Source organism: Syngnathus floridae, chromosome 2 (assembly GCF_059516105.1).
Source record: "Syngnathus floridae isolate MCC-2025c chromosome 2, RoL_Sflo_1.0, whole genome shotgun sequence".
Lineage (NCBI taxonomy): Eukaryota > Metazoa > Chordata > Actinopteri > Syngnathiformes > Syngnathidae > Syngnathus > Syngnathus floridae.
Window position 1 is genome coordinate 27,466,791 of NC_142414.1, and position 12,666 is coordinate 27,479,456.

The 12,666-nt window shown below is 44.9% G+C and overlaps 1 protein-coding gene across 16 annotated transcripts in view; it reads right to left on the reverse strand.

The window, feature by feature from the left end:
- LOC148403007 (neural cell adhesion molecule 2-like) overlaps nt 1–12,666 on the reverse strand; it is a 177,873-nt gene that overhangs the window by 46,190 nt on the left and 119,017 nt on the right. For 14 of the 16 annotated variants that reach the window (XR_015862981.1, XR_015862970.1, XR_015862968.1 and 11 more), the window contains 5 exons: nt 10,288–10,362; nt 7,219–7,425; nt 4,394–4,537; nt 4,080–4,217; nt 467–584 (listed from right to left, as the gene is read on the reverse strand). Coding sequence is in view for 6 of the 16 variants with exons in the window: in XM_088398033.1 (XP_088254159.1) it covers nt 467–584; nt 4,080–4,217; nt 4,394–4,537; nt 7,219–7,425; nt 10,288–10,362 (682 nt within the window). In the remaining 10 variants the exon portion in view is untranslated. Of the gene's footprint in view, nt 1–466; nt 585–4,079; nt 4,218–4,393; nt 4,538–7,218; nt 7,426–10,287; nt 10,363–11,543; nt 11,748–12,666 lie in introns of those variants that run through there. The other 2 variants (XR_015862979.1, XR_015862976.1) reach the window with 2 other exon arrangements.

Here is a 12,666-nt window from a genome sequence, read left to right on the forward strand (position 1 = left end):
CAATTAGCAATGCTAAGCCAGCTCGGATGAATCTGGCGCTTTTACTGCCCAGCGGCATCAAAGAATTGAGCACGCCACAGGAAACAAGCACCTTTATCAATAGACTCTCACGTGGAAATGGCTGCTTTTCATTGAGCTAATTTTCGGAGCACGAGGTGCAAAGCTGACAGCGCGGTGTCAAAGGCTCTCCAGGCGCTCATTTTCACACCCCCGCTCCCAAAGTAGCGTGTGCTATTACTAGACGGCTGGAGAGGGAGGGAGGCCTGTGCGCGAGGACGGAATATAAATTCAAAAGTTGATCGACTTGATCTATAAGCAGCGTGCCGTGCCGTGCCGTGCCGCAGCCCCTTGTTTTACCTGCAGGAAGTATTGACGCATTTGGGAAAACAAATTCTACGGCGGCGGTGTTTTGGCAAGAGCTGCTGTGAGATTTCCGTGAATGGGATGCAAAATGAGTGGAAGATACCTGTGCCATGTTACCACAGGGTCGGGCGATCCGGAGGTGATGCAAGTAAAGGTGACCGACTCCTGGTAGTCGGCGGTGGCGTTGAATGACTGTTGGGTCACGGACAGAACCGGGGGGACTGCGGACACAATGGGAAAAGAAGCGCATCAGAAAAATAAGGCGACCCAAAACTGTGCACAACTGGACACAAAAGTACCAAATGTGCAATTTGCGATTGATCCTGCTGAAACGTGAGTCGAGATTTCAAATGAACCTTCATTAACATTTTCTTCCAAATAAATGACCTTCAAACAAGCTATGATTTTTTCAACTAAGAAGAAAGAAACTGTCTCCCTGGAATAGATCATGAGAAAAATGCTGAACAAATAGTGTGAAGGTGATATTAATTCTCCGGTTCTACTTTGTAGTGGCGAGTAAAACAACAACAACAACAAAAACCCCATCAAAAATAGAAACATAAACCTAAGAGTCAATGTGACGCTGTAGATCAGAGATTTGAACACTATTCTTAAATAGAAGAAAAATCGAAAATGCATTAAAATAATGATTCAATTCAAATGTATTGCACACAAAAGTTGGATCATAAACATTAGCTAGCTAGCTAGCTATCTAACTAAAAGACAGTACCGTGTACCGGTACCACTCTTTGAGAATCCCTGGCATAGACCACCGATCCAATCATGCATTAAGCAGAGGTCCGAGTGAGCTCACTTATCAAGTATCAAAAGCTTTCATGCTATACAAGTGGTCAAAGGAAAAATCAAACACTCTGAGTAGTCGCAATTTTGCTCGCGCTTGTGAGAAGCAAGCATCTGCTTGGTGTGATCACCGTCGATTTCTAAGCCAATCGATTTTTGCTCCCAAGTGCTCCTGACTATTCCTTTGCAACACGCGACCTCGAGGACTCCTTGTTAACTGGGCACAGCGCTTCAAAAGAGCAAAGCCACGACCCTTCTTGCGCTCATTACAACTGCAAAATGCTTCTTCGCCAAGTCCATCCGCACATATGGACGGACGGACGGACGGACGTGCACCAGAGTCATGCACTCGCACTTTTTTATTTAACTTGGTAGCGAGCACCATTAGTTGGGCTAAAGTATGTGGACACCACCATTCCACCTTCAAGAATGGAAAGTGAAAGCAAATACGCATGTGAAAACTAAGCGCAGAGCTTCGTCGCATAGCGGCGAAAGAAAGAAAGATAGAAAGCAAAGCGTCGTTTGGTGGACTGAAGGCTTTTAAGGCTGTCACGAGAGCACTCAGGGGATGCTGGGACCTTGTCAAAACAAGTCCTTGCGCGCGCGCACACACACACAAGCGGCGACAAGCAGCGACAGCGGCGACAAGCAGCGACAGCGGCTCCCAGAGTGCGCACAGTCACTTTTAAATGGAACACCAAATGTAACAGACACCAAACATTCCACCCACAGGAAAGCTCATTCAAATATGGACTTGGTCCATATTTGCCACCCATCTTTCCGCAGTGCTTGCGCATGCAGGATATTTGTGTCCATTCAGGAGTCCAGGAGCGCTTGTTGACGTTTGGGTTCAACCTTGCTTGTCCAGGTCAATGTTTTGCACATGTTTATTGGGAATGCGTTCCCAAAACATAAAACAAGACCATCTTGACAGACAAGTCCATTTGTTTGTCTTGACAGCTGAAAAGAATGAAAGTACTACAAGTGAGTGGGCAACCTAACAATGTCTGGGGAGGATAGAGGGGACGTCAGGAAGATGACATATTTTGCTTGCAAGAAAATGACATCTTCCAGCATTACTGGACACCAGTTTAGAATTTGCACATAAACTAAACACATCTTTGTGTGTGTGTGTGCTGCAGGCATGGATGCGTGTGTATATGCACATTCTGTTGAATTATGTTACTGCCATCCGTCCGTCCGTCCAAACTCCATCCATTCAAACTCCATCCGTCCGTCCGTCCGTCCGTCCATCGCCTTTTCACATTCTGGCACAAAAATTGCGCTGACTGATGTTGTTAGCCAGCAGGATCATTTCCCAATCTTATTAAAGCGTCTCAAACGTGCACTTAATGGCAAAGACCGAAACTAGCGATGAGCTTCTAAGCCGGGATTGAACAATCGCTGCTTGGGAGGAACTTGCCTCAACAAATCCCTTGATGAATGTCATATCTGAGCCGCGTTTTAGCCCATTCCTCTACATTTTTAATGCAGTGGATGAAAGGCTTATTGCAGCTTTTCCGTGTGATTCCTTCCTGAGGTGTTCCGCAGCCTATTAGCTGTGTTGCCCTCAGGTTGATTGACCCCCGCCCGCCTCATCAAAACACCAACCCCCCGCGGTCCTCTGGAGACCAGCAGCTACGGCAGGCAGGCAGGCCGAGCCGCCCGCCATGTTTGCTGAATTTCCATGTCAGAAAAACAGTACTCTTATCAACAGACGTATGAATATTTATGACACCAAATGGAAGGAGAAAAGTATACCGTAAGCAGCTTCCGTCCTGCCCTTATTACGCGTGACTGGTTCTGGCAATGTGCGTTGACACGCTGCTGAAGTAGTCAAAAGTGACACTTTCTCCGGCTCACTGTCGACGAAACAGCACGACCGCGTGTTGCTACAAGCCAAATTGAAGTGCGAGGAGGACGACGGACACATGCCTGAGGTTCAGACAGAGTTCACGCTACTATTTTAACAGCGCACAGATCAAAGTGGTACAAGAAGATACGTTGGGCAAAAAAGAAATCAAAGTTTCAAAACAGATAACACGTGTTTTTACATTTCCACTTGACTTTGCGTGAAATGCCTTGAGGTGCTATCGTGTCAAAAAGATTTGTTTGAAAAGCCACTTTGATCCCAATGTCGGGAGGATAGCCAATACATAGCGGCGCAGCTACAGTGCTTGTTCCTCTTCCACCTTCCTCCTGGGCTCTTCAGACAAAAGCCTGCTTCTTTTCCCCCCGCTTCCATCTTTGTTTATTATACGCCCCCCAGCAGCAGCAGCAGCAGCAGCAGCAGCAGCGGCAGCGGCTGATTGATAAAAGTGCTTAATGTAGCCGAGCCTCCGAGCCATCCGCTCTATCTCCAGCTGATTGTATACAGTCATGGCCATGCGGCACTTGTCCATAGAAATGGACTCTGCTGTTTCAGGTTTCTGTTGTTTTCATAGGGATTTTTTTTTCCACACAAAGGGAATGAAAAGAGAAAATAGTCTCCAAATAAAACTGGCTCCTTCCTGTTGGTTTCTGAAAATACTCTGCACATCTCAAACTGTGGATTTTTGTTGCCTTGATTTCAATGAACCTACTAAGTTGAGGCTGGAATTGCCCATTCGTCTCATCTCTCACAAACTGAACATAAAACAAAACATGCTTTGTGTTTAAACTAGTCACTGTTAGTTTTCATAGGCTCAAAGGACAATTAGATATGACTACATGAGGCACAGTCTGCAGCACAACCATTACAAGACAGGAATGATGTGCCGCTAGATGAATACAAATTAGGAAATCAAAATTCCATCCTTCATCTTTTTTAAACCTCCAAGCCGTTTTTGACATTTCCAATCGCACGAAAGCAATAACAGGAGACTGGAAACATAACCGTTGCCAAACGGTACGTTGTTGACATTCATCCAACTCACCGTTGACCACCACGGCGATATCCACATAGTCGATCTCGCCGCGAGCCTCCACGCTGGCCTCGCAGCGGTACACTCCCTCGTCCGCTTTGGTCACGCGGTGGATCTGCAGGCTGTTGTTTGTCAGCACTTTGAACCTGCCTGAACCGCACAGCGGAGGGGGAAACATTTTCAAAAAACAAGGGAAAAACATCCAGCAGCCTGATAAGCATGTTTATGAAAATGACAAAAGAAAATGCTCAGTCAATCTTTGGCAGACGTTTAACCGATCAAATGGACACGCATGCTTTCTTTTTTTGGGCCTCATTTCAACTTACTGTGGCGTTCCTCAGTGATCTCCCTCCCCTGGTAGGACCACACCACCTGCGGCACCGGCGAGCTGATGACATCACATACCACCTCCGCCGTATCACCGTAGCGGAATTCCTGCGGCGACTGGATGTCTCGAAAAGTCAGCCTCTCTGCCAGATCAAACCAGATTGTCGACTTTTTTTCCAAGTGGCAACGTTGGTTATACAGTCAAACATGGACGTATTGTGCAAAAGTTTGCTTTGTTTTCGGTCCCAAAAATACCAGGAGATTGTAAAAAGGACGCTAATGGTACTTTGGATAGAAGGAGCTGGATCTTCATTTTTCACCTTGGACTCTTCTGTGGTTGATGTGTGCTTTTCCACTCACTAAAATGAAATGCAAGCTAATCCCATTACCGCTGACTTTGTAGGCCAAAATTAAAAAGAAATGGAAAGTGCAAGTGCTACCTACTCAAGCAAGCACACTGCCAATCGCGGCGGATGTCGACATACAGTACAGCATTTTTTTTTTTTTTATATTTCTCGAGGGGGGCCTTGTAGAGACTAAAATCACTCGACTTCAACCCCTGGCACTGTGACAAATCTGAGATGCTTGGACATCAGGTCCTCCAAGACTAGGACTGGGGGAAAAAAACATGATTTATAGCATATGGAGGGGATTACTCGATTAATTGATGGAATAATGGATTGTAAAAAGATTCAGCCGTGTGTTGACACCTTGAGGCAACCACCTGCAAATCCCCCCTCAGTTGCATTTGGAAGCCACGCATGCATCAAGCAACGCTCCCCTCTCGGTCTTGTCCATTAACAGGCTACACCATTAGCATTTTGCAGCTAGATTTATGTCAAGCTGCTTTCCCATCCGTCTGGCTGGCTGGCTGGCTGGCTGCCTAGCTGCCTGCCTGCCTGCGTACGTGTCTGGCATGTCAGCACTGTCGTTAAGTTGAAGCCGCCACCGCGCGTATTTGTCATTCATTCGGCTGCTTTCTTATGATTTATCTCTTGCTGTTCTTCCTCTTATTTGCTGCTTGTGCTGCTGTCGAGGACTCAAAGGCTCATTCCTTTTTGCTTGCGTCACCGCCGCCGCCGCCGCCGCCATCCTCCTCCTCCGGACGAGAGGCTCAGAGCGCCAGGGAAACAAGCAACGGTGTAGCGGCCGCACACAGACACGACACATCTATTGGCCTCATGGCAGGATCTGTTGCCTTACGAATTAGCTTACACGTTAGCTCACAGGTAGCAGCAATCAATCTGTAACTCAATCTCTTCGCACGTCTGTGTGGGTTTTTTTTTTTTTCCTTCCCCCCTTCTGGATGCAGGTGCCAGTTAGGGGCGGCAAGATTCGAGGCAGCCGTCATGGTGGTGTCAGAACATCATGACAGGATGTCGACACTTTTCCTCTCGCCGCCAATGAATTTCATGTCAGACACTGAATAGGCTCCTGGCTGGCCCGTTGCCTGAGGGCTCTTTTGCTGAGGCTTCAGGTAGACTTTCATGTAGATGTGCGCTGAGGGCTGGAGCGACTGATGGTTGGTTGCTATGGAAACGAGGTTTTTTAGGAGCTAACAGCGGCAGGTGAAATTGAGGCTGCGATGTCCCCGGCAACGGCTCATTGAAAGTGGATCATGCATTAAGATCAGAGTATCAGTGTGTATGTATGTGTGGGTACTCTTGGTTAAGGTGAGTTTTTTTTCTTCACGTACGTATATTTTTGCCAGTACAGGCGCTGAGTGTATCAAGTAAGGGAAGCATGAACTGATGTTCTCGGTCGGTTTGCGATATCGGACTTATCTCACTTGATTTCTTCGCGATATGTTACAAAAACCACTGATATGTTCTGGCATGATCCAAATTTGATGATTAACAAAAAAATCGTTTCTTTTCAGCACATGGAACTAAAATGTAAATAAGTAAAAAAAACAAAAAGGTTTTGATGAATTTCATCAATTGGTTGCCCAAAGCAAAAGCTTCTGAGTTTTAGGTGCATTTCTGTAATATTCGACTAAAATATGTATTTGGACTGAATTCAACAGTTTTTTTTTTTTTTTTTTTCCTTCAGTGCATTTGAATGCCTCCTTAAATAACAGCAATTACAATCAACCGTTCAAAAAAGAATCAGAGGGCATTTGGGTGAGAAAATAGTGGGGTTGGGAGATTATGGAAAAAACTAATAATCACAGTTCTTTTGATGATCAAAATCACAATGACTAAAAAATCTTTGTTGATCTTAAAACATGATACTTATTTACCTGTCAATGCATAGTGCCTACATGGTCATTCATCCCATGTCCTTTCATCCTTGTACAATGGACATCTTGAGCACTGCGTTCTTTTGGTCAAGCACAAAATGACCTTGCGAAGCCGTTTGTATTTTAGTTCTGCTGTGGCCACTTTTACTGCATTGCATCTTTGCACACATTCAAAACGGCAACTAAGCATCCCCTTTATTTCTATACTGTTTTGATTTGATTTTGCTCTCACAATGGAATTGTCTGTGTAAATACTGAACAACACTCCACGTCCCCCCCCCCCCCCCTTCCTTTGCGCCTGATAACATTAGGTTTTTCCTTGCTGACCCAGCAAGGAAGGCTAGCCTCAGTGGCATAGTATCCCTCATTATGCCTGGCAGGATCAGAGTCCCTTGGCGTGGCTCCAAGTCATTAGACTTTAATTACAAGACAAAGAGGGAACATAGACACACGTAATCCTACACATGGACATAAAACGGTTTCCGAATCACCAAAATATGCAGATTCCTCGAGCTGCGACGGGATTATTAGCTAGCGTCGCACGCTCTGAGCAGTAAATAGAGAAGGGTGTGTCGAGCTTACGGTAAATCTCCAACACCACTGATGCCTCTGCCATGCGACCGCTGGCTTCAGTGGCCTGGCAGCGGTAGATGCCGGCGTCCTCCACAATGGCGTTGTAGATGATGAGCCGGGATCGCGAGGCCTCCGTGTGCAAGGCCATTCGCTTGGAGGCCACGATGCGCTCGCCCTGAGGATTGTACCACTCCAGCCTCACCGGCTCGCCAATCGCTGCAAAAAAGCAAACGTCAGAACGGTGTCAAGATGGCTACAAGGTGATTATTAGACAGCGACCGTTCTACTGTATATCCTTCGTCCAACTGGCGGAAGTAACACACAAGGCATGGGTTGAATCCATGTCACATGGTTTCTGGATCCCAAAATGTTTCCAATTCCGCCATTGCCTTGCATTAGCCTCCAACACTTTGGGGTCTTTTTTTGTTCGTCTGGTGGCGGATGCTAGTAGAAGAAGGTGCTGGTGCTGGTGGTGGTGGTGGTGGTGGTCATGCGCCACACGTTCTATATTTGCCAATGGCCAAATGATAGTAGAAGAAGAAATGATAGCAGAAGAAATACTCCTGGTGGGTTACATGCTAGCTTGCTCATTTAGCATGCCACTTGCGCCACAAGAAGAATGGACTACTTACAGCACTTTAGGTTGAGTCAAACTTGACTAATAATACCAAATTGAGTTAATGCCACTCTGGTTGGATTAAAAGAGGCTAGAAATGTCCACAATTAACATTTGATACAATTCCGTTGGGCTCCCTCATCCACTGATCTCAACGAGACAATGCGCTTGAAGCTCATGAATCCCAATTGCGATGACACGAGCAAAAGATTCTCAAATGATTTTGCTCAGCTCACAGTATTCCTGCTGATCTGCGGCGCTCTGCCTGTTAGCATCCTATCACCTCTCGTCATCTCGCACCCGACGTGACAGGTAAATATGTTGAAATTGACACCACATGCAAGATGGTATTTCATTCGCACATAATGTGACAAGACAGAGATGTGTGGCGTAGTGCGTTAGGTTTCACGCCGTTCCGAGCGCCTCGCAACTTGCGCAAAACCCTGCCAGACATCTCTTCAAATCTGCATAAGCTCTGCCATTACGATCGATTGGCTTTCTTTCACAGTACCCTGACAGCTGACAGTTAGCTGATGAAGCCTACTGCTAGACCCTGCCAACAACAATTTATAGAAAATATTCTTTTAATTACAAGCAGGACAACCTGTACTATTTGACTGCCGTGCTGAGATCTAAAGCAGCCTTACATAAAAAGACAACATCTCACAAGGCAAGGCAGATTTACTGCGTCGAAAAGCACAATAAATTCACCAGCAATTTAAAAGCGAAAGAAAGAAAAGAGTGTATGCTAATGATCCATTTTAAAAAGCAAAATCTTAAATGTCCATTTGAGTTAAAAAACAAAACAAAATGGCTGACTTCATTCAGAGCCACTTTTTCAAGCATCTTTGTTTCAAAGCAAATGTTTCAGATCATTTTCTTCCATTCATAACCACTGTTTCAAGCATCTTTGTTTTTCAAATCATTTTCTAACGACAAAGCATCTCATCGTTCGCTTAGCAACCATTTATCTGTACTTATCTGCAGTCACATGTTAAACGGCGGTTCATTTCTTACAAAGCACAGGCAAACAAAGATGGCGCCCGCCACCTGTGATGTGTTTGAGCAGCTGACGCTTGTTTTGGCGTGATGCCACAGCGGTAATTGGAGAGGTTACATAATGTCACTTTAACCACCTCCCTAAGCCATATCTGTCACGCTGAGCCTCTCGCTCGGCCGGACCCGCTTGTTTTACATCGCATAAATGCTCTTTGGCGTCAGCCAGCCAAGCGCAATGATTTTATTTGATGATTGGCGCCTCTTCTTCTCTGGTAGCCTTTTTTCTTTCTTCTTTTTTTAAATCATTACCCACTCAGATCGAACTTTTATCAGCGTGTCCATTTTGTTTGTTATTGTCACAATCCATTTTTTTTCCCCCTTCTGTTTTACTCTCCCGCCCGCTGCTGTCGATGCAGGAGAGATGGAAGGAAAGTTGATGTTTGCTTGTCACCCTCGTCACCTTTGTGCTTGTTTCGCCAGCTTCTCGTCAGTTTTCTGTTTGCTTTTACTGAGGATTTCAATTTTTCACGTTCTGTGCTGCTCGCTTTTTAGCTGTGAGTTTTGGTTCGTACCTGTTGTCATCCTCTATTTGTTTTACTCCTGTCTCGTATGGTTAACCTTTTGTCACGCCACTTTTTCTTATTTGCATTTCACCCATGCTTGCATTGACTTCTTGTTAAAATCCTGTAAAACCTTTTCAACTGTCTTTGCTTTGGAATACACCGTCAGCATTTTTCCGCAGTTTTTTTTTTTTTTTTTTTTTTTAACATGGTCAAACTGATTTCTGCTCATACACACTTGCAATTATGCCCAAAATATTTGGATGATGTACTAATTCCAGTCTGGATGAATTGAACGTATTGCTCTCTGCTTTTTCGAATACGTTGGTTAGAATTTGATGATTGTAATTACTCCTTAGGACACGCCAATGTTATGCAAGCAAGCCCATAAAAGCCTCCAACATTACATTCGGGGTAAAGACTGTTTGTGTAAGTGGCTAAGGCCTCTAGTTGGCCACATTGCATTTAAATACAGTAAGGCCGAGGATGAGTGAGCGAGCGAGCGAGCGAGCGAGTGAGCGAGACAGCCTGCGGTGTCAAGAAGAGCTTCTTATCGCACACCTCCAACGCTCTTTTCAGGCTACGCTTGTTTGTGAGCTGGCTGGCTGGCTGGCTGGCAGAAGTGAAGAGGCAAACAGCGGGAGGTGGCTTGGACCTGCCAGCGCTGGACTCTCTTCATGACCATTTAGAAGGGGAACAATGAGGGAGGGAGGGAGGGAGGGGGAGACACCCGGCGGGGTCGAAATGTCACTCACCATATGGGGAGCATGGAGCTGCTGTTTACTGTCATCAAAAGAACAAACAGACCCCCCCACTGTGCCGATACAACCAGTCACCAAACATACGATGCATGGAAACACACATGCACACAGCAGCGGCGGCGGCGGCGGCGGCGTTTTCTACCTGTGCAGATGAAGAACTTGGACTCTCCAACACTTAACTCCACCTTGCTCAAAGAAATGGAAACCTGCAGGATAGCTGTGACGCACAGACAGAGGAAAGAAAAGAGAGGGGGGGGGGGGACAGAAATACTTAGTTACGGCTGAGCTGATCACATGTTGTATAACAGTTTAACGCATTTGCCGAGAACAATTTCCGGGAATGCGAACATTCAAGGGTTTTCGAGTCATCCGTTAGCCTTCTAACACAATTAGCAAACCCAATGGACCACACTCGAAGGATGGTTACTGGAAATGGGCCTTTCTACACCTATGTAGATATTGCATTCAAAAACCGATGTTTGCAGCTAGAATCGTCATTTAACACATTAATATTGGATAGAGTGTATTCTTAGTTTAATGTCATCCGTCCGTCCGTCCGTCCTCATTGAAAAATAGTAATTTTAGAAATACAGACATTTTGAACAGTAGTGTACATAAAGTCACAAATAGACCAGTATCACTACCAATTTCAAAGAAAAAAACCCTTGTGATGCTGAGTTGATTAGAATGACAACACAAATAGAGAGCTTATCAATGTCAGGCCATAAGACAGTTGAGTGAACGAACATCCATTCACCGGAGTGAGACAGAAAGCTTGCCGTTGGAGGCAGCGCTCTTGCATCTGAAAGATGCCAAAATGCAGAAAGAAAATGGAAAAACTGTTTGCATGGCAACAGCCAGGATGAGCTGCGAGTCATTCTTGATTATAGCTGTGTTCCCCCCACCACCTTCTTTTTCCCCAAGAGGTAATACGCTCACGGTGAATAATACTCAAGTGGTGATTAACTCTCGCTTCCTCATGGCCAAAAGCAAAGTGAGTCTAGGCATGCCCATGATATACCGCTGCCAACACACAGGGGGCAGTAGAGGGACACAAAGCCCAAAGGACGCTGTCATGTATGTACAAAGAAGATAAATGAGTGTTGAGATTAGCGGGAAGTTATCGATGCTATTACTTGTCAAAAGACTTTGTTTGATTAAACGACAACCTTGAAATGCTTGACTAAGGCTTTGCCGAGGGACGTCTTACAAAGACAGCCTTTGTGGGACTGACTGCGTGCAGCCGTTACAAGCTTCTTTACCGACGCAATGCGTTTTGGGAGGTTTCCTTTAACAGGGTTATTCCGGTAACAAAAACAAACAAACACAAAAGTAACAAACGCTGAGCTTGTGTACAACACAGTGGTCAACAATGTGCAGCATTAATAAGAGACTAACGATCAATGAAGAAAACCAGAATCCCGCACATTCCATCCAAGTTTCTGCAAAAGTCGTGTCCATGATCATCTTTCAAGCTATCATGGCCGTGCATCAAATCTATTCTTTGACTACATTGTGCTGGATGAGCTGACCCCGCTGAGTGCGACGGCTCCTAAAGCTGCTCGACGTTCTGTTGCCCTTCACTGAGCACAGCGTGAAGGAGGCACTTACAGCCGATGGATGCACGCGGAAGATGCGTAACAGGAAACTAGATTTCGGAAGACTGCCGTGATCAAATTTCATGTTTGCAAAAACTTACATACTGATTGTCTGATTGAAAATTAAAAAATAGTATCTATATATATAAATTAAAAAATAAGAATTAAAAATGGACCACACTTAGATAATATATCTAAATTAGAAAATAAGAATTCAAAATGGACCACACTTATATTAGATAATCGTATCCAATCGAGGGTAAAGCCACAAGTATGTTTTCAACACAAAGAAAGACACCCTACCAAAACTCAAGCAAATATCTCTCTCGTTTTTTTTTTTTTTTTTTTTTTTTGAAGAGTGAAGGAAAAAGCAGGCCGGTGGCGATGCTCCCTCCCCTCGAAGATTTCACTGTTATTAACTCTATTTTTATGTTGGGATTTGTGGCTCATCACAGCAGCTGAGTGTGCAATTCATGCAGTCGGTTAATTAATGAAATGAGCCTGGAGGTCGGAGTCTATGAAAGTTCATCATCCTCCGAGGCGTTTGAAACTTTTTTATTTTTCCTGTTTAATTTGTTGAATGACTGAAATTAAAACCCTATGAGCGTTATTAGTTACAATAAACGCGGCAATATTTTGAGTCACCGCCTAATTAATTTCGACTGTTTGCTTTCACTGCGATGACATAGTTCTCATCACGCGTTTAGGTCGGCTTTTATCATCATTACGGAGCAAATATTGGAGCGTCAAACTCTTCTCACTAATGCTCAGAAACAAAGACGAGAGAAGATGAAAGCAGGCAGAGACGCTACAAACAAACATCCTGGCTGAGATACGAACAGAAAGATTCCAATGAAAACAGCAAGAAATGGAATCAAGATGATCAGGCACGTCAGAGGAAATGTGACATTTTGCATAAGGAG